At 43.9% G+C, this 21348-nt stretch overlaps 1 protein-coding gene across 1 annotated transcript; it reads right to left on the bottom strand.

Moving 5' to 3' along the window:
* Positions 1-1878: 1878 nt before the first annotated feature.
* Positions 1879-13735, bottom strand: LOC307237842 (ras-related protein Rab-3A-like). The gene is made up of 5 exons (XM_080010618.1): positions 13625-13735; positions 10264-10488; positions 7769-7887; positions 5291-5415; positions 1879-2113 (listed from the first exon to the last, which is right to left on the bottom strand). Exons 2-5 carry the CDS (start codon positions 10486-10488, stop codon positions 1923-1925), a joined length of 660 nt encoding a protein of 219 aa, XP_079866744.1. The 5' UTR covers positions 13625-13735; the 3' UTR covers positions 1879-1922.
* Positions 13736-21348: the final 7613 nt, after the last annotated feature.

The raw sequence follows: 21348 nt of genomic DNA, 5'->3' as shown, positions 1-21348 counted from the left end.
TTAACAGGCTTGCTTATTTTATTTATTTTTTCCTGATATTTACCATTTGCTCGCACAGTGCCGTTAAGGGTTTGCTATTGCTCAGTGATGAATAGACAACCAATCGTGCAGAGAACACCGGGTTGACTTAAAAAGACAAGTTTCTAAGCTGGAATGTTTCATCTTTTGTTGAGGGAGGATCCTGAGCACAAACAATCTCGCTAATTAAAAATAATTCAGAAACAATTTTGCTACAACGTGAAATACTGTCATCCCAATTCTTACAAGCTCGGCACAGCACGACAGAGTGCGGCGCGCACTCTGTATTACTGGAAGACCACCGTCCCGGAATAAATAACTCATAAATACTGTATACAAATATATTTGGAAATAACTTAGGTAAAACAAAATAACTCCGGACATGCCGGTTCGCATCTCCCAATGCGTGACTGGCGGAATGATTTGCATTGTACGCAGCAGATCACTTTTGACATGCTTAAAAACACTTTCCCTGATGAAATGGATGAAAAGAAAAAATAATAATAAATTAAAACATTTTTTGAAACAGACTATGCTCAGGATGTTGGAAAATACAATTCCATGACGAACTGTGCATGTTCCTTGCATTACTATGATTGTGCGTTGTTTTTTTTTTTGCGCTGTTGAACGGTAGTGTATAAAGGTTTGTACTGTACATCGAACAAACATCTCCCCCACGTGCTACTTTCCAGTGTTGAGCTTGCGACCGATACTAGCAACCATCCACCGCCCACTCACACAGACTGGACAGACCATCACATGCCCAATCAACCCATCACAAGCAGAAAACAAACAAAACCAAAAAAACATCGACATGCACCTCTCACAAAGCACAGGTAGGAATACATCACCTCAAATCCCCTTTGTAATCATAGAATATCCATTCGTAAATATATTTTATATCTGCATTTCATTAAGACATTTAGACAAACCAGTCTATTATCGAAGAAAAGATTTCTGCGTTCCTTTATATTTCTCTAGTCCACTTCGAATAGAAAACAAATAGCAGTAATACAAAAAAGAACAGTTAAAAGCAGGATAGGGTGAATTTCATACGTCGGGATTGCCGCTCTCAAAAAAATAGAACATCATGACTGCTATGACTAAATCCTTTGATATGTCTTATGCTGATAGATTTCCCTTTTTCTCTGAAATGACTTGCGACGGACATGGACCGTGGACCGTGCAGCCGACGGAAACTCAAACAACACAGGGATGGATCACCGACTTGAAAAGATGCTTGATTCTCACAAACCACCCAGCCCCCTCAAAAGATTTTACAAACTCTATTCAACTCTACTCACGGCAATACACACACGCACACATTCGATGGGACTGAAAGCAAAACGATGCAGAGTGATCCAGATCCACTAAAGGTTTGAGGCAAAGTTTGGGGTTGGGCTGGGACGGCAGGGCTTGGGTTGGAACATCTACATTTTTTCTGAGTCAAACACCATGGACAAGCACACACGTCGACAAGACTGAGGAGTAGTCTCAACTCGACCCATAATATTTTACTCAAACAGTGGATTCCGACCTTCCTCCTCCGACCTGAGGACGATGTGTGGCGGCGGCAGATCTGTCAGGGTTTATATGACTGTGTGTGTGTGTGTGTGTGCGCGCCTAGCATTACACCTCGTGCTCTTCACCCTGTCTGAGTTAACACATCTAAAGATTGAACCGATTTCAAAAGGGACAAAAAAACAAAAAAAAAAACAATGTTAAGAGCGGACAGCTTTCTGAAGAAGCAACCTCTGTGGGAAGATGACTGCTCACTTTGTGTGTGTGTGTGTGTGTGTGTGTGTGTGTGTGTGTGTGTGTGTGTGTGTGTGTATGGCAGTGTTGATGCGTAACAGAGAGAGTGGTGTGCATCCGAGTGTGTGGGCATGTATAGAGATGTGTGTTTAGCATGCGCAGTCCTGGTGGGACCTCTGGGGCTGCTCGTTGAGCTGCGGCCCCTGCTTGGCCCCGGTGACGGTGGGGTCGGCGTTGTCCAGACTCTCCGACATCCTCTCACAGATGATGTCCACCAGCCGCTCGAAGGTCTGCTTCACGTTGATGTTGTCCTTGGCGCTGGCCTCAAAGTACTCGAAACCTGGCCAGAGCGAGAGCAAAGTAAAACTCTATTCCATGTAAGATTTGACGAGGGGTTTTGGCTCCGGGCCCCGACATGGCACTGCTGCCACTACTATGGGAGCTTACGAAACAGTTAAAGCCTGGAAACGATATGAGAGCTAAAGAAAAGGTTCCACCTTGCAACCTTTTTCTCTGGTTAAATAGAGTCCAACGGGGCAAACCTTTTAGGCATTTAAGATTGATCACAATATCGTCTGTCCTTATTTTATACCAGGGAAAAGAATGGTCACTATATCCGTGTCAACATAAGAGGCTAGAAACAGGAAGTTGCACTGCTTCCCCCAGAAAAAAAAAAACTACTTCAGCTAATGCTCTAATAAATTAAATGTGATATTACTATTATTAGAGATATGAGTATACGAGAGTGAATCTTTTTTTAGACTTGGAATTATGCTCTATTGGGCACATTTTAGCACATGACTAGGTTTCACAAGAAATAGTTAAGCATTCAGATTGTGCTATAAAGAGGTAGAATGACAGGAAGCAACATTTTAATAAGGCTGGGCTGAAAACTAGCAAACCCCCTCCTTTAACCTGTGGCTTAAAACTCCGCTAATTTAGAGACCTGCCCCGAACTAGCGTAGCACTAAATAGTGAACCCTTCATATGGTACAAATGGTGAACAACATAAATATAATTAATTGAATATTATTTGCGTGGACATGTGACCCTGTGAAAACAGAAACAGGGCATTGGTTGTGGGTCTGAAAAGCATCACATCAATGTTTTGCCACACCACAAAATTCTTTATGGGACATAGAGTCAAACCAATTGACCAGGTGTAAACTAGAAAATGAATGGCATTGTGGGACGAAATAGAGCTTAAAGATATCTTTTTTGCTTTTACAAGATTTAGACTCTGGACAAAGGGGAACTTTGGAGAAATGAGTCTGGAAACAAGTCTGTCTTTGTTTCCTCAAGGATCAGCTTTACAGTCTGAGCAATAAAGTTTTATCTCATCTGGCTGTCAAATGAGTGAGTGCAAGAGTGTGTAGACAGAACAGGGAAGTTTGCATATCTGAGCCTAATCAGCATCTAAAATTCTAGATACACAACCCAACTATTTGGCCTGAGAAGCATGCGGAACCGTGTTTAGAGCTCGAGATCAAAAAGCTAAATCTTTGGTCTTAAATTGAACGAAGAGATGCCTAGGTAAAAAGGTAACTTCATAAGCAAACAAGGGCAACATTTAAATTCATTTTAAACATTTAAAATGTTAAATAGTAATATTACTATTTAACATTTTAAATCAAGTGTCATGTTATAATGGTTGATTAAGACTAGGCAGGGGTAACTAGTGAGAAAAGTTAATATCAGATCTGTACCGGAAATTAGTTGCAACAAAACTATTATTTATATACAAATACATTAAACTGCCTTCCTCCATGAGGATCATTACTGGCAGTGATAGGCTGCACCAGTCACCGGACAAGTACATGGATGACTTGGTTCCTTCCCTTTCTGTGCCCATTCTGGAAATGAAACTGAAAGTATATCTCTAGCTATTACACAAGTTGAGATGTACCCAACACAAAGTGTTTACATCACTCAGAATCGGGTTCATGACGATGATCAGCGTTCAACCCAGCCTGATCTGACAAATGGGTCCGACAGGACCGGTGTAAGATTAGAAGATTCTGATCAAGGTTATCCCAGCTCTAAGGCTTTTCATCATCAGTTCAGGCTGGGTATGGAGTCAATGTAATCCAACAGTCAGAGGCCAACGGAGCCAAAGATAATTATATGCAGATCATATTTAAACATGATTGGATTAAACAAACTGCTTAAATTTAAATAACATGACACTCAAAATGTCAGTTTAAGCAGCACTATGTAACTTGGTGCTTGACACCCCTACAGTTTCTACGTGCAATTGCACCTTTACGCCGCTGTCGTAAAACTGGCGTCTGAAAATCATTCATTTTATTGGACAAATTTGAACCTTATCGGTCACGTTTCAATAACAGTCTATATTACAAACGCAGATATAATGTACACCTAGGTTACAGCGCCCATGCACAGACCTCGCCGCAGGGAGGGATCAGGTCCCCTGTTACCGGTGTAGGTACGAGATGTGCTCAGCCTGGCAGATCAGCATGCACACACGAGAGGTTGAAACAAACCCTGTGGCGCAAAGAAAGTGAGAGCCGCTGTGAGCGGCCTGAGGTGAGGTGAGATTGGGAGAAATTGGAAGGTGCGCGCCATCGCACAAAATTGCTGTGTGGCGTTGTCGCGAGCGCTGCATGACTAAATTAAATTTTTGCGGGCACTAAACGACACTACGGCTGCAAGGACTATAAACCAGGCTTCAGAGGGTGAAACTAACACCGTGGCCCAATGAAAGTGAGGGCCAGTGCCGGGCGCACCACTGGCCTGTCTCGTCTGCGCCATCAGGGAGGTGGAGTGGTTACCTTTTGTATGAGCATTATTACTGGACATTTTGACTGGCAAGTTATCATTTATTGTTTTGTTTTTTTAAATCATTTTACCAGGCAAAAGAACGGCAATTACCGGAGCCAAACATCAAGCAAGTGACTTAGTGCCATAAAGCATAACCTACCCGAACACCGTTCCCACCCACTCGGTGGGGTGGGTTGGAATGAAAGAGGTGCCAGTCTCCATATTATAAGTCAGTGTACAATCAAAATGATTCTGAAGCTTTAATTTTAAGGTTAAAAAAAGTTACTTGGTGTTGCATTAATTAAGAATAGCAATTGTAGACCTAACACACTAATTCATACAGACAACATTAGAATCTTTTTTTAAAACCACATTTTTACATCTGTGTAACTTTAGTTTGAGACCAAGTAATTTGACCAGATTTCTTAAGTGTTATGACAATAAAAAGCATGAAACTCTGGTCGCAACTGCGGGAAACTGTGGTGCCCAATAATAGAGCCACACAATCAACGTATCGGAAATGAGCCACATTATGGCGAACAGAGGAGGGCTGGCTAACTGATGAATGTATACATGTTTTAAGGGGTAACTTTATAACATATAAAATATGTGATATTCCTTCAGAATGGACCACTCCCTGTCATGTCCGATGGAGCCAGTTATGTTGCACGCTACTCTATGATTGATCTCCCAGCCCCACTGTTGCTCAAAAGTGGAATCTGGTTGATTGACCTACCCAGCTGTTCAGACAGCTGCCTGCCCCTCTCCGCAGCCACCACCCTCTCATCATCCATGTCGCACTTGTTCCCCACCAAGAGGACCTGGGCGTTGTCCCACGAGTACGTCTTGATTTGTGTTGACCTGCCAGGACAAAAAATAAACAAATAAATAAACAAACCCAAAGAGAACCATTTAATTATTCCATTAAGCAGCCTAATCAACCTGGTATTCATTCACCAGAAAATTCACCAAGAAATGTAATCAAAAGAGCTATTCATTGGTTTGTGACTTTCAAATGCAGGTGCAGCTGGATAGTGGCTAGTTAAAAGGCTGGTTTACACGTAAAGGCTGATACTGTAGAAGATAATTACTGTTAGAAAACTAGAAAGATCTACAATTTTGATACGGTTCATGTGATAAGCATTATCAGGATGCCCATAACAGGATCTTAGGATTTATATAGATATTCCATAAAGAGTAAATGTTGACGGGACACAATTCATGCACAAAAGATTACAGCCTTATTTCATCACACACACACACACACACACACACACACACACACACACACACACACACACACACACACACACACACACACACACACACACACACACACACACACACACACACACACACACATGATTATCTTATCATCACCAGTTTTTATGTATGAAATGTCAGATATGTTTATCAATTGCATGTACTTGTTTAGTGGGATTTGAAACTACATGGAATTATGTGAACCCCCAGCTGCATTGGTTGAGTCAAGCAGGTAACACACTCAGGTGAAACACATTTGGGTGCTTAACTATTCATTTAAGCAGACCAATGAAATGAGACATCCTTGGGAAAGGGAGAGATCAATGAAACCAACGAAACCACTGTGGTCCCATACAAATCAACAATGGCCAGAGCAAAGGAGATATCCGAGTACATGAAGAAGAGGGTAGTGACAGCCCATCAGTCTGGGGAGGGCTATAAGACGATCTCCAAAAGACTCCAGCTCCATCCATCCACTGTAAGACAAATAATTTACAAATGGAGGGCCTTTAACATGACAGCAACTCTGCCTAGAAGTGGACACCCATCAAAAGTATCACCCAGAAGCACCAGAAAAATAATAAATCAAATAAAGGCCAACCCCCACATCACCTCTAGAGCGTTGCAGACCTCTCTGGTAGCATCTGGGACAAATGTGCATGCGTCTACAATCAGACGAAAATTAAATAGCCATGACATTCATGGGAGGGTTGCTAGAAGGAAGCCTCTGCTCTCAAAAAATAACAAAGCTGCCCGTTTCAACTTTGCCAGAGAGCACTTGGACAAACCAGAGGCCTTCTGGAAGTCCATTCTCTTGACCGACGAGTCCAAAAAATAATTATTTGGTCACAATCAAAACCTCTATGTTTGGAGAAAAGCCAACCTTACATATGAAGAAAAGAACCTCCTCCCAACAGTGAAGCATGGTGGTGGAAATGTGAAGGTCTGGGGCTGCTTTTCTGCTCCTGGACGACTCCATATTATCCGAAGGAACCATGAATTCTCATGCATAGCGACAAATTCTTGACCAGAATCTCCTGCCATCATTCAGGGAGTTGAAGCTGGGATGAAAATGGATTATGCAACAAGACAATGACCCAAAGCATTCCAGCAAAACTACAAAGGCTTCAGAGAAAGGATTCGTACTCTGGATTGGCCCAGTCAAAGTTCGGACCTTAATCCAATTGAAATGTTGTAGTGAGACCTGAAGAAGTTGGTACATACCAGATGTCCCTCCAACCTCTCTCAACTTACTGAGTTCTGCAAGGAGGCGTGGGCAAAAATTCCCATAAGCCAATGCGAGAGACTGGTTAGTGGTTACAGAAGACGTTTGTTTTGGTTGAAGTAATAGCTGCGAAAGGGGGAGCTACAAGCTACTAATAAAAGGGTTCACATACTTCTGCACATGTTAAATTTTCAGTTTTTGTAGAATAAACCACCTTTGTTGAATTAAATAATGAAAATATATATATTTGTGTGTGTGTATGTCCATTATTTGGAAGGTGTGCTTTACAAATTGGGATTTGGATGTATGTTTAATAAGGTTATTTTAAGTTTTTTTTTTACAAAAACAGTGACCATGTCTGGAAGGTTCACAAACTTTCAAGCAGCACTAATTTTTTTTACACACACACACACACACACACACACACACACACACACACACACACACACACACACACACACACACACACAATGTATATTTAATTTAACAGACAATTCATTCTATTATATAATTATAGATTAAATAATCGTGGATGATTATATATAGATGATTGTGGCGCAACGCCTTGTTGCAGCCGCCTGCACAAGCGCCTTTGTCAATTACGCACATTTAAGTTTTTGTGTATTTAGAGCTTATAGGGTGTAATCACCGGGTGTCATGACATTTCACTGCATATATGTACTGTATGACCGTATGTATATGTATGTTGAATCTATATACACCTACCAGTCTTGTACAGCATTGAAGGAGTCCTCATTGGTGATATCATACATGAGAATAAAGCCCATGGCGCCCCGGTAGTAGGCCGTGGTGATTGTCCTGTAGCGCTCCTGGCCGGCTGTGTCCTACACATACACAAATGCAAAATAAAGGGAGGACTGAAATATGGTACAGGAGTCATTCCTGTTGTTGTATTTTCTATAGAGCATATTTTCCTTCGTCCTTCAACACAGAAATCACAGTTGATCTGAAGGATGTTTTTGCAATATGCAAACAGCAAAATGCCCTGTATCGAGATGCCATCGTTATCGTGGGAAATGACTTGTATTACAAGTTATCTGGCGATTCCTACCATTCTTCTGGAACTATATCATAGTATTGTAAGGTTCTGAGTAATTAGGAGCCTTACAAGTTTAATCCAATATAAATAAAACACCAAATTCCCTCGTTCTGATGTGTCCCGTCAGGATATCGCTTGTTCTAGGACTCTGGGCACATATCATGCCTGGATTATGATGTCAAACGTGCCAGTGGATGAATAATGAAATTCAAGCACTATGGAATATGAGGAAGAGGAAGGAAGGTGTTACGGACATGCATTATGCATGAGGCCTGATTAGTTATTATGGAGCAGAAAATCCTTCACCAAGACTGTGGCACCAGTTGATTTAAAAGGTCTGAAGCTCCACAGCTATTAGGTATTCAGACCACATGGAATGGAATCATCAGGTGCGGCGGGTCCAGGGTCAGGCTTTATGGTCGCATGTCAGAACACTTCAAGGGTACCACCATTACGCCAAAGATAAAGAGGCTCTGCAAAGGCTCTGGGGTGGAGGGCGGACCGCTCAGTCCACAAAGATGTGATGAGACCAACACAAAGAAGTAATTTTCATTTGAGGTGAAGGGCCCTAACACGCCTCGACAGAAATGCACATTGTGCATCTCGAGTAAGCTGCAAATCAAGCTTGCTTCCTCTGATCGGGTTTAGCTATACAGAGCTAAGAGGGGTAAGGGAGTGATGGTGAACGTGTCCCTATCATGCACAGTGCTTGTTTCATTACAGAAAGAAACAGAGTAAAATAAAATAACCTACTTCTAAAATAAAAATACTGTTTCGGTGCAGGTTCGCTGGTCCGCCATGGGCACAGTCGGTAAAGTCAGAGAGGGAGCAATTGGGGCACAGAGCCACGATTATTTAAAATTATATAGTTATGTTTCCAATGATATATTGAGGAGGACAACTGTTTTTCCCAGGAAGGGGGGTCCAGACCCCCCCCTGCCCCTTCGTGATTTCTGCCTCTGGCCATGCCAAATCAGATTTGACTGACAAAATTCTGAGTCGGGTATAGCCCTATAAATAATTAATAATAATCACACAAACAGAAATCTCTGATATGTTTAATGGACCGTCCCTCCTCCTTGCACACGCAAAGTGACAAGTGGAGCAACTGAAGAGTTTCTCCAGAAGACCTTGAACATAGGATGGAAGAGAGTCAATGATGATAACTAAACAATGATTGTGTTTATATTTTATATCCTCCTGTAACTTTCACAGTACAGTAATGAGCTCAATACCACAGTGACATCACAAAACTGCAATATTGCGGTAATGCAGTTATCGTCACAGACCTAGATGCAGCTAGTTTGTTTCCTCACAGTGCATCTCCTCCCTGGCCACCTGAGATCCAGCTGTCAGAGGACACGCAGGGGGATCTGTGCAGGCAAGCATGAGAGTCTGTGACAGTGCCAGAGTCTAAAAAGGGAACGCAAGAACCCAGGGAGCATTTTCTTTTTTTTTTTAATTCACAGAGCATCTCCTAGTAGCCATCACTCTGAATGAGTAATGGCATTGTCCGGAGTGGTCCGGTGTCCTTGAGAGTAAAATAAATCCTACTCGGGCTGCTACTTTGTAATCATGTGCAAAATACTCGGCCACATGATTACGCACAATTATGATTAGGCCCCTTGAATCCTCTGGTCTCAAGAGGAGACGGGTGCAGCCAGATCTTTACAGAATTGTTATCCTCTGTAAATAAAATTAAGTGCAGTTAAATGCCTTGGGATCTGCTCAAGTTCTCAAAATCCACAATGGACAGGTTTCCAAAGTAAAGAGCCAAAAAAATAAGTATTTTAAATGCTAAGTCATTCCAGGACTGCTGTAAACTCAATGGTTCACTATCCGGAAAGTGTAGTATAACTTGCAACCTTTAGTTTATGTCAAAGATTTCCTACATTTACCACGACCATTTCACACACACACACACACACACACACACACACACACACACACACACACACACACACACACACACACACACACACACACACACACACACACACACACACACACACACACACACACACACACACACACACACAGACACACACAGAGAGGTCCTGTTTTGACCGTCCTCAACAAATAGAGGTAGGCAAAAACAAAATGTCCAACTGATGAGCTCCGTAAGAGAGTGAGTGTATGTGCGTTTCATTCGGCTCCTCACCCAGATCTGCAGCTTTATTCTCTTGTCATTCCTGTAGATGGTCTTGACCTTAAAGTCGATGCCCACCGTGCTGACGAAGGCCGGTGTAAATGAGTCATCGGCGTAGCGGAACAGGAAGGAGGTCTTTCCGACGCTGCTGTTGCCAATGATGAGGATCTTGAACATGTAGTCAAAGTTCTGGTCTGAAGACTCCTTTTGTCCATAGTTGGCATTTGCTGACGCCATCTATGGAGGCAAGACGGTGAAACGCTAGTAACGTTAAAAAAATAAATAAAAACATTGGAGAAGGGTTGTGCTTCAAACCCTGAATTTCCAGATTTGTTGTTTACTTGGGCCTGTTTAAAACTAGGCTGGTCCCACGAGAGTAAAGTCTATTTTTACAAGAGAGACCTGGCCAAGAAAAGCAACAGCAGATGGAATTGCACAGATAATATTTAAGACGTACAAATCATCATTGGATGCAAGACATCCTATTGCCAAGCATTCACAATTTTTCAAACAGGCACTTTCAGACTTTCAGATTCTCCATAAAAGGCCTTGAAACGTGTGACAACATCCTGAAAAAAAAGCACCATAGTGACTCCGACCACTACTAACACCAAAGTAAACAGCAACAACCTATGTTAAGAAATGCCTAAGCTATTACAAAGCATCAGTTAATCCAGTACCATTATTGCCAGTAAAAACAGGAAGAAATATGGTTGCAGGCCGCAATAAACGGGGTCCAATTTAATCATGTTAGGTACGTAATAGAGTTTTCCGAGCTTCCGTAATAGCGAGATCAGACTACACAAATTTAGCCTGATTTTGACCCGATTTTGTCATGGACGACAAATTTCAAGCGTCTGGCCCGAATATGAAGGGTCATGAATGACGAACGGGCGTCTTCAACCCGTGTAGTGTGACATAATCGGTGATCACCCAGATGAAAGGTCTAGTATGTCTGATTTTTCTAAAAATGTTCTGCCTAGTCTGATAACGCTTACAACGCATTCCTTGATGTTGACCAATAGGAAGACAGAGTGCTCTCCGGTGCACATACTATGTAAACATGGCGAAGAGAAGTGGAGGGAAACAGGTCCGTCCGGGAGTTGCGGGGAAACGGGGAGGTGGAAACCGATTCAGATTGTACGTCTGTTACCAACAGATTGTCCAAATGATCGGATCGACACTGGAATGGGTCCACAATCTCTTTTTCGTTATTTTAGGATCACAAGACCGCCAGCTTCACACATGGCACTTCTATAGCCATGTTTGCTGACAGTTTCTTGACCCTCCCTCCCGACGACCTATGAACTGGCCCCTCCCACTATGACCTATGAAAACATGCAACAATGACTGGTCGGGGTCATACTTGTAGTGTTGCCAGTCTCCCAACCAAGACACTATGATGGCCTAACCTGACATGGTGACCATCCTGAAAGGCAAACATATTGTGTAGTCTGATCCCAGAATAAAAAACACACTCTTTCGTCGCGACGGTTTTCGGGGTTCTGTGAAATGCAGCACGAGTGACAATTTTCAGAGGTTACATTGAACACGGCATCGGCTCCTCCAATTTGTCGTCGCGAACAAGCATAAATGCTACGCGAAGCAACGAGGTCCACACAACGCAACTCGCCAAATGCGAACGAACACCCAGAGAACCAGACTTTCATAGCGTCAGATGATGTCACAAAGCACCCTAACCCTCAAGCTAAATGACGGTGTGCCAACGTTCTTCAACTTCCGGTAAATGTCTGTGCGTAGTGCGGTTGCCGTGTTTCTAGGGCTGGGTATTGTTGTGCAAAACCTTTAATGTACCAATTGAAATAACCCAATACCAAGTAGTATCAAAACTTCCAGTTAAACAATACCTGTATTAGATCCTCTTTGTACTCAGATCTAGGAAAAAAAACAAAACACTATTTGTATGGTTCGGCTCGCAGCCAATCACCGCACGTTTTTCGATTTAATGCAATGTGTGATTGGCTCAATACCGCAGCAGCTCCAAACCAGCCAATCACCGCAAGCGTTTCTTTGATTTAATTGGACATGTGATTGATTCACTACCCCAGCAGCAGCTACAACAGTGTGTTAAAGGATAGGTTCACAATTTTTTGGGTCTATCTTAAAACAACAGTCAGGTGTCCATATGAACAGTGAAAAGGTTCTTCCACTGCTGTAATCATTCCTCCTGCACTGGCTATTGGTTTAAAACTATACTGCCCAAATACTTCATTGTACAGTTTTGTACAGGTATTAAATACACATTAAAATCATTTTCATTATTTAATTTTAAAACACTTTCAAACTGTGTTAGTGTAAAAATATTTGAATGAAGTGGTGGTGTTTGATGCAACGGAATTCTGAGTCACATGATGGGTATAGTAGAAAAAAAGTTATCGAATGAAGTACTCTATTGGTATCACTTTGAGGGTACCGGTATTGGTACTACTCGTATCGTACATTTTTAAACAATACCCAAGCCTAGGTTCAGATACTTTTAGCCTGGAAAATGCCAAGAAGATGAATATTTATAAAAATCTGAGCAAAAACAATAAAGCAAGAAAGGGCCTTGAAGGAAAACCATCTAAACTTCTCCATCCCCCGCTTGTAAACATTAACTACAGTATATAAAAACGCATCATTGTTATCAGGCAGGATCGCGTCTCTCGCCAATTATTGCTCAGCCGGTCTCTGCAAGGATACGAGAATATGACAATATGATTTGTCGTAATGGGACCAATAAAACCCATATGATCAGGCAGGGGGTTAAAACGTCAAACTCAACGCGAATCAATCGGCGTACACACTGCGCCCCTTTATATTCCTGGGCGAACCATTCCACATCAGGAGAAAAGAAACACGGTGCAGCCATTTTTCCACAGTAGCAGCAGCAGCAGGACCCCGACTGTGTCCAAAATATCCAACCAATACAAAAGAAACGGCCGGGGCTTCTATCCGTTCGACAGGCATTGAATTTAATGTGGAGACAAGGTGGAGCAGCAGGCGCTAAGCAGGCGGAAGCAGCGCGGCTTAGCGGGCTAAGCGCCAGCCTGTTCCCGTTCGGAGGTGGACAGCCAGGCCTCTAGCCCATTATGAATGAACATATGGTGGGGCTGGAAACCTACCTCGTAGGCCCCGGTGCGAGCATTCACACGCCGAGGGGGCGCCGAGACAGCAACAAAAGCCCAGCGTACACCCGTTTAACGCCATGTGTAACGCTAACACCGCCACCCTGCCGTACCGTGCACGGTTATTACGGCGCCAGCTAGCATCCCCGCCGTCTATGTCAAATGAAGGTTACTCTTTCCCATCCACGGCCACATTCCCCGGCAATAAACGCCACGGTGAAACGCGTCGCAGGTTGTTCACGTACCCTGCGCTGCTTCCGCTTTCCTCGTATACCGTCGGGTGAGTAGAAACGGGCCCGGAGCTGACACCATGCACCCCCCGCTCGGTCCGCGATGCGCCTACTCCCGAGCGCTGCACCTGCAGTGGCCCGTGCGCCGCCTGATTGACTGCCGGGCCGAGGGGGCGGGCGCCAAACGCCGGCTTTACGAATGATGGGCAGTCCAGGCAAGCCAATCCGAGGATCCGAGGATCCGAGCCAGCCTGGCAGGCCTCGCCCACCCAATTATGCGTACGGCCCCCTAATTCTGTATTATTGATGAAGGCGATAAAAAAACGTCAGATGGTCATCGAGGTAGAAGCAATTTCTTTTGGCGTTATTTATATGCTTGGTCTTATTTATAGGCTTATGGCATTTTTAAATAATAATAATAATCGATCATTTTAGGAATCTGTCTGTCTGTATGTACGTATGTCCTTCGATTGCCTTGACAACCGCTCATCCGATCTACTTCACACTTGGCGGTTGTATCGCTGGGGACCCGAGGACGTGCAGTGTCGAATTTGGTGCAAGTTGGACATGCGTCACGCGTAATATTAGTACACTTTGACGAAACAAGCGAACAGCGAGCCTGGTGACATCATCCAATTCATCATCCAATTCCTCTAAGCACGGCGATCGGTGACGTCATCATCCAATTCCTCTCAGCACGGCGATCTGTGACATCATCATCCAAGATGTGAAGCACAGACGCACGCCTGGCAAACAACTCTGTGCGCATCATGAGGGCCGAGGACCTCCGACGTCACCGATGGCGAGCTGAGCCCCTGACAGTCAACAAGCGACTTATCATTGACTGAAGAAACCTGGACTCGACTGATCCCCCTGAAGTTCTAACATGCTTATATTGTCACATGTGGTGCTTGTTTTTTTGGTGCAAAGTTTTCCCTCCATTTTGTTATACTGTGCCATTTTGAACGGCCATGCAGGACACAGGACTGAGCCATTGACATTTTGTTCAACTATGACATTAAAATGTCTTCGATAGTCTTACATTTTTAACGGGCACCATTAAAATGTGTCAAACGTGTACTAGAATGTACTAGTTATCATAATAATAATCATAATCATAATGATAATGATAATGATAATGATAATAATAATAAAAATAGTAATAATAATAATTTTAGCTGCAGAGAGCAATACAGAAAACAAGGGGCGGCGCCACAATCGCGAGTCTAGGTTCTATAATTAATAATACAATGAATTGTCTGTGTTGTATTTAATATACATTTAAATCCTCCTAAAAGAAACGTAACTAACCTCGAGTACTTACGCGCATTTTAGTATTTTTAGAGCTTATGGAGCTTATTGTGCGTAATTACCGGGTGTCATGACATTTCACTGCATATATATATAACCGTATGTATATGTATGTGACAAATAACATCTTGAATCTTGAAAAGGGGGGAATTAATACCGTGAAATACCGTATACTGCGGTATTTTGGTAGATACCGTACCGTACTATGAAATTTCATACGCTACATCCCTAACATGCGCGACGTGAATGGACGTTAAGAACCACAACCTGCAAATTTATAAGGAATTAGATGACGTCACAAAGCGTCCTACATTTTTGGAACGTTGGCGTGGTGTTGCACAAAGGTTTGGCTACTTCCGGTCGAATGTAGTCGCTTTTTCACTAATTCAATTTGGATCAATTCACTGGATCAATTTGCATGAAACTTGAATCACAAAATGCCTGCGATGTCCCGGTTCTATCAACACCTCAACTGTGTGTAAATGTGGGTTACACATTTTTTGTTGTAATTGTAACAAATCATTGAGGCATCTGGAAGGGAACCCAAAAACACAAAAATAATGAAACAGTAATTATATTTCAGTTACTTTGTATACATTGATATCCCTGGAATGTCTATAAATTCTGACGTTGATATTGGGTTTTTATTTTTAATTTTAGAACTTACTCTGGTGAATGTCAGTTGTCCTCAGAAGGGTATATATATTTATGAGGTTTAACACACTGCGCTTTGTTTAATCCAATTGTGGTAACTTCTGGTAATACTTTAACTGACGGTTTTTCAAACATAAAGTTTAATAGTAATAAAATAATACCTGTCACTTTGTAACTTCGTATGGTTAAGAGTTTGTATATTGTTTTAATAAAAGTCCAATCGCAGTGCTATCACTTCATCAAACAAGCAACATGCATTTAATAAAAATAGGTAAATATTACAGCCTAATCAATCTCAGTTTTTGGTCATCAATTTAGACTGTGAAGGATCACTAACATTCTTCAGCAAATCATTTTCAATCATTATTTCTCTTGAATTACTAGTGTTGAATTATAAGTCTATAACTACTCCAAGCAAGTCTCCTTAAAGCTCCTAAATATTGGAAAAAATTATTTTCTTGTTCTTGTCCATCCATCCATCCATTTTCCTCCGCTTATCAGGGGCCGGGTCACGGTCGCAGCAGGCTGAGCAAGGAGCTCCAGGCCCCCTTCTCCCCAGCAACGTTTTCCAATTCCTCCTGGGGGACCCCGAGGCGTTACCAGGCCAGCTGGGATATACAATCCCTCCAGCGTGTTCTGGGTCTACCCCGTGGTCTCCTACCAGTTGGGCGTGTCCGGAAAACCTCCAAAAGAAGCCGCCCAAGAGGCTGATCAGATGCCCGAACCACCTCAACTGGCTCCTTTCAACACGAAGGAGCAGCGGCTCTACTCCGAGCTCCCTCCGGTTGTCCGAGCTCCTCACCCTATCTCTAAGGCTGAGCCCAGCCACCCTACGTAGGAAACTCATTTCGGCCGCTTGTATTCGCAATCTCGTTCTTTCGGTCACTACCCAGAGCTCGTGACCATAGGTGAGGGTTGGGAAGTAGATGGACTGGTAAATTGAGAGCTTTGCCTTCCGGCTCAGCTTCCTCTTCACCACAACGGTCCGGTACAACGCCTGCATCACTGCTGACGCCGCACTGATGCGCCTGTCCATCTCACGCTCCATTTTCCCCCTCACTCGTGAACAAGATCCCGAGAAACTTGAAATCCTTCATTTGGGGAAGCAACTCGCTCCCAACCCGGAGGGAGCAATCCACTGTTTTCCGGCAGAGAACCATGGCCTCAGACTTGGAGGTGCTGACTCTCATCCCGACCGCAAACAGCCCAGTGCGTGCTGGAGGTCACGGTCTGATGAGGCCAACAAAACCACACCATCTGCAAAAAGCTTGACTTTGTGCCGAGAATACGAACACAGCTTTCACTTTGGTTGTACAAGGCCCGGATGGCTCGTACCAACGGCCCTGGTACCCCATACTCCCTCAGAAACCCCCACAGGATTCCTCGAGGGACACAAAACGCTCAAGTTCCACAAAACACGTATAGACTGGATGGGCAAACTCCCACAACCCCCCCAGCAACCCTGCAAGGGTAAAGAGCTGGTCCACTGTTCCACGTCCAGGACGGAATCCACATTGCTCCTCCTGAATCTGAGGTTCGACAATCGGCCGGAGCCTCCTTTCCAGCACCCTGAAGTAAAATTTCCCGGGGAGGCTGAGTAGTGTGATACCCCTATAATTGGAGCACACCCTCCGGTCCCCCTTTTTAAAAATGGGAAACACCACCCCATCTGCCATTCCACAGGTACTGTACCCGACATCCACGCGACACTGAAGAGGCGTGTCAACCAAGACAGCCCAACAATGTCCAGAGCCTTCAGCATCTCAGGGCAAATCTCATCCACCCCCGGTGCCTTGCCCCCGAGGAGTATTTTAACTGCCTCAGAGACCTCTGCCAGGCATATGGACGAGACTTCCCCCAAGTTTTCAGACTCTGCCTCTTCCCCTGAGGACGTATTGGTCGGGTTCAGGAGTTCCTCAAAGTGCACGGGTCAGCAGTTCTCCTAACTGGCCGAACACAGCCTGAGCCAAGCCCTGCTTTCCCTTTCTGAGTCGCAGAACTTCCTTGAGGCCAACCGAAAGTTCTTCTCCATAGGCTCCCCAAACTCCTCCCACACCCGGGATTTTGCTTCAGTGACCGCCGAAGCCGCAGCCCTTCTAGCCTGCCGGTACCTGTCTGCTGCCTCTGTAGACGCCTGAGCCAGCCAAGCCCGAAAGGCCTCCTTCTCCAGTTTGACGGCTTCCTTCACCGCTGGTGTCCCCCAACGGGTTCTTGGGTTACCGCCACGACAGGCACTGACTGCCTTCCGACCACAGCTCCTAGCAGCCGCCCCTGCAATGGAGGTTTTGAACATGACCCACTCGGATTCCATGTCCCCAACCTCCCCCGGGATGCGCAAAAAATCCTTCAGGAGGTGGGAGTTGAAGACCTCGCGGACAGGGGCATCCACCAGGTGTTCCCAGTTCACCCTCACTACACATTTGGGTTTACCAGGTCTGTCTGGCAGCCTCCCCCGCCATCTGATCCAAGTCACCACCAGGTGGCGATCAGTTGACAGCTCTGCTCCTCTTTTCACCCGAATGTCCAAGACATATGGCCGCAGATCTGATGACACAACTACAAAGTCGATCATTGATCTTTGACCTAAGGTGGTCAGGTACCACGTACGCTTATGAGCCACCCTATGCTCGAACATGGCCAATCCATGCCTAGCACTGAAGTCCAATAACAAAGCACCACTCGGATTCAGATCAGGCAGGCCATTCCTCCCAATCCCCCCCTTTCCAGGTTTCTCTATCGTTGCCCACGTGAGCGTTGAAGCCTCCCAGTGGAACTATAGAGTCCCTAGGCAGAGCCCCTTCCAGGACGTCACCTAGAGACTCCAAGAATGCCGAATACTCTGAACTGGTGTTCGGTGCATTAGCACACACAACAGTCAGAGATTTCCCCTTAGCAACTTGTAGTCGCATAGAGGCGACCATCTCGTTCACTGGGGAGAACTCCAACACAGAGACACTCAGCCGGGGGCTCGTGAGTATCCCCACACCTGTCGGCGCCTCTCACCCTGGGCAACTCCGGAAAAGGAGAGAGTCCAGCCCCTCTCCAGGAGTTTGGTTCCAGAGCCAGTGCTGTGCGTAGAGGTGAGCCCAACTATATCTAGTTGGTATCGCTCCACCTCCCGCACCAGCTCCGACTCCTTTCCCGCCAGAGAGGTGACATTCCACGTCCCTAGAACTAGTCTACGATGCCGAGGATCAGCAGGCCCAGGCCCCCGCCTTTGCCCGCCGCCCGGCTGACATTGCACCCGACCCCAACGCCTATCCGCCAACCCTGACCCCTCCCTGCAGGTGGTGGGCCCACAGGGTGGCGGCTCCATGATATAAGACCCATGGGTCAATGCCCGGCCACCAGACTCTTGCCACCGAGCTCCCCTCCCAGGTCTGGCTCCAGGAGGGGGCCCCGGTTTCCGGGCGAGGTACCATTTTGCTGTTGATGTTTTTCATTGAGGTCCTTTGAATCACTCTTTGTCTGGTCCCTCCTCTGAGACCACTCTGCCTTGGAGACCCTACCAGGGGCTAATGCCCCCGACAACACAGCTCCCAGGGTCACAGGGACACACAAACCCCTCCACCGCGGTGAGGTGGCGATTCTTCGGGGTGCTGTTATAATATATAATAATATATCTGGTTAACTGACAGCAAATGACAGTTGTATATCACTTATCATATTAAAAATAACTGTAATAATAAAAATAATATAATGTAAAATAAGAATAATACACAATTAAAAATACACAATAAATGTTTAACATATAATTATTATAATTACTTATAAAACAATTAAGTAATATTATTTTTCTATAACATATAAAATACTCAATACAATAATAAATGAATAAGTAAAATACATAGCTATAGTGTATAAGTTAATATTATGATAAAAGTAAACAATGAAATTCTGAAAGCGTAATGCATTTTTGCTTTATTGGCGAGGTGGACAGTCAAGCATACCTACAATTACAGTCAAAGAGAAAACTAACACACCCGTAGTAATACAGCAGCTTTGGATTGTCAAGGCTGAAGAATCTCAACTTGTGGCCTGTGTTAATAAAACCTTAGAATAGAAATACTGATCTAGGGTGACTGGTCAAACCATTTACTGTATATATATTTTTTAAAGCTTTGCCAGGAGTCCCAACAGGTCCTGCATCGGCACATTTTCTGACCAGGTCCGGAGGTGTCGGGGTGGGGGGCCGAGACAAATAAAAAGAGACAAATGTTTTCAAAACACCCAGAAAAGTATCTTTGTTACTCAGCTATGTCTATACCTAGAAAAACCTGAAAATCTGAATATTTTTGCTTGTACTGTATAATGTATCAGACACAAATACACAGAAGGTACAAATGACAAGGTGGCGGAAATCGGTCATGTTTTTTCTCACTCCCATAGCTATAGCGCCAAAAAGAAAAGTACTAGGCCTCAGACCGTTGTCTCTGACAGCTAAAATTGGAAGAATAAATAAAATGTACACAAGTCACGGTGAGAGAAATATACCAAATAAAACAATAACTGACGGGCAGAGAGGAGAGGCAGACTGGGTTCGAAGTAAAATTAGTGTTAGGGTGATGTGATGCTGGTTTAGGTGTTAGAAGGCATCGTCGCGTGTCGGTCTGTTTGGTACTCCTAAATGGATGGATGGATGGATGGATGGCACATGTCATTCAGTAAGTAAATGAAAACATCTACCGGTAAAGAAAACCCTTCAAAATAAGGCGCCTATATGTACCAAATGGTGACAAAGGTAACATGTCAATCCTCTGTCAACCCCTCACCATGTTTAGATATTGTAGCCAATATCATGCATTACCCCAAGACATATTTTGCGCTACAGAGAGGAACATACTTCAATCCCAAACACATTGATGAACCACAGTCGTCCAGCCCGTTAACCCAAACTACTCAAAAAAAAAAAAAAAAAAAAAAGAACAAAACTAAATACTGTGATACAGTCACATCACACGTGTTCGGCTGTAATGGAAGTGCAGAACTTTAAAAGTACCGTTCAAAGTGCTTTGGTTTTTTTTTTTTTCTTAGCAAATACGTTGGAACAAATGAACCCAGTCATTAGTTCACTCAGACAACACCACCGTTTCTTTGCTTTTTTTTTTTTTTTTTTTTTTAAGACAGTTTTAGTTTTTCAGTTCGGTTTTTGTGGAGAAAAAAAAAGAGAAAGCGTAACAGGACTGAGGGTGAAATTGGCACACGGGGGAGCTCCCATCAACCGACTTCGTCGGTTGATCGATGGAAAGTAGCTCGTGGCAAAATGGAAATTACAGTAGGGGTTGTGTCATGCTTGCTTGGCACTTGTTTTGTCCCAGCGCAGATCAAATTATTGATGAACGACAGAGAGGATTAAAGGTGGCGGGCGTAGCAAACCCAACCTTCTCACGTATTTCACCTTTCGAAAAATGCTGGAAAAAAAAAACCTTCTTGTAATGAGCAACAACAATTTCATTCCAAGCTCAGCGTATATAGCAAATGCTGCTAATGTAATTTAGTGTGCTTCTCTGTTCATTTATAAATGTTTAATAATACCACCTGAGTACGATCCTGAATTGCTCTACATAAATATAATGTAACATCTGCTGAATGAAAATGATATCTTACCCTGCATACCCTGCTTATCTTACCCTGCGACATCAGCAGTAGTACTGAAGCACTTATTTTGGTCTAATTCCCCTCAGAATAATTGCAATTCCTCTGTCTTTTTCCTCTCATTGGCCATTTACCTGGCAGCCAATGAAAAATTGTTACTCAGTCATCTACCTCCAATG

The sequence above is a fragment of the Zeus faber genome (genome assembly GCF_960531495.2).
Source record: "Zeus faber genome assembly, chromosome: 12".
Classification (NCBI taxonomy): Eukaryota; Metazoa; Chordata; class Actinopteri; order Zeiformes; family Zeidae; genus Zeus; species Zeus faber.
The sequence above is the reverse complement of the archived record's forward strand: the minus strand, read 5'-3'. Positions and strand labels throughout refer to the sequence as shown.

Coding starts and splice junctions, on each gene's coding strand:
- LOC307237842 (XM_080010618.1), bottom strand. CDS start 10,488: ATGGCGTCAGCAAATGCCAACTATGGACAAAAGGAGTCTTCAGACCAG. Junction 7,888..10,263: donor GAATAAAGCTGCAGATCTGG/GTGAGGAGCCGA, acceptor GTGTATGTGTAG/GACACAGCCGGCCAGGAGCG. Junction 2,114..5,290: donor GCAGCTGTCTGAACAGCTGG/GTAGGTCAATCA, acceptor CGCTCTGGCCAG/GTTTCGAGTACTTTGAGGCC.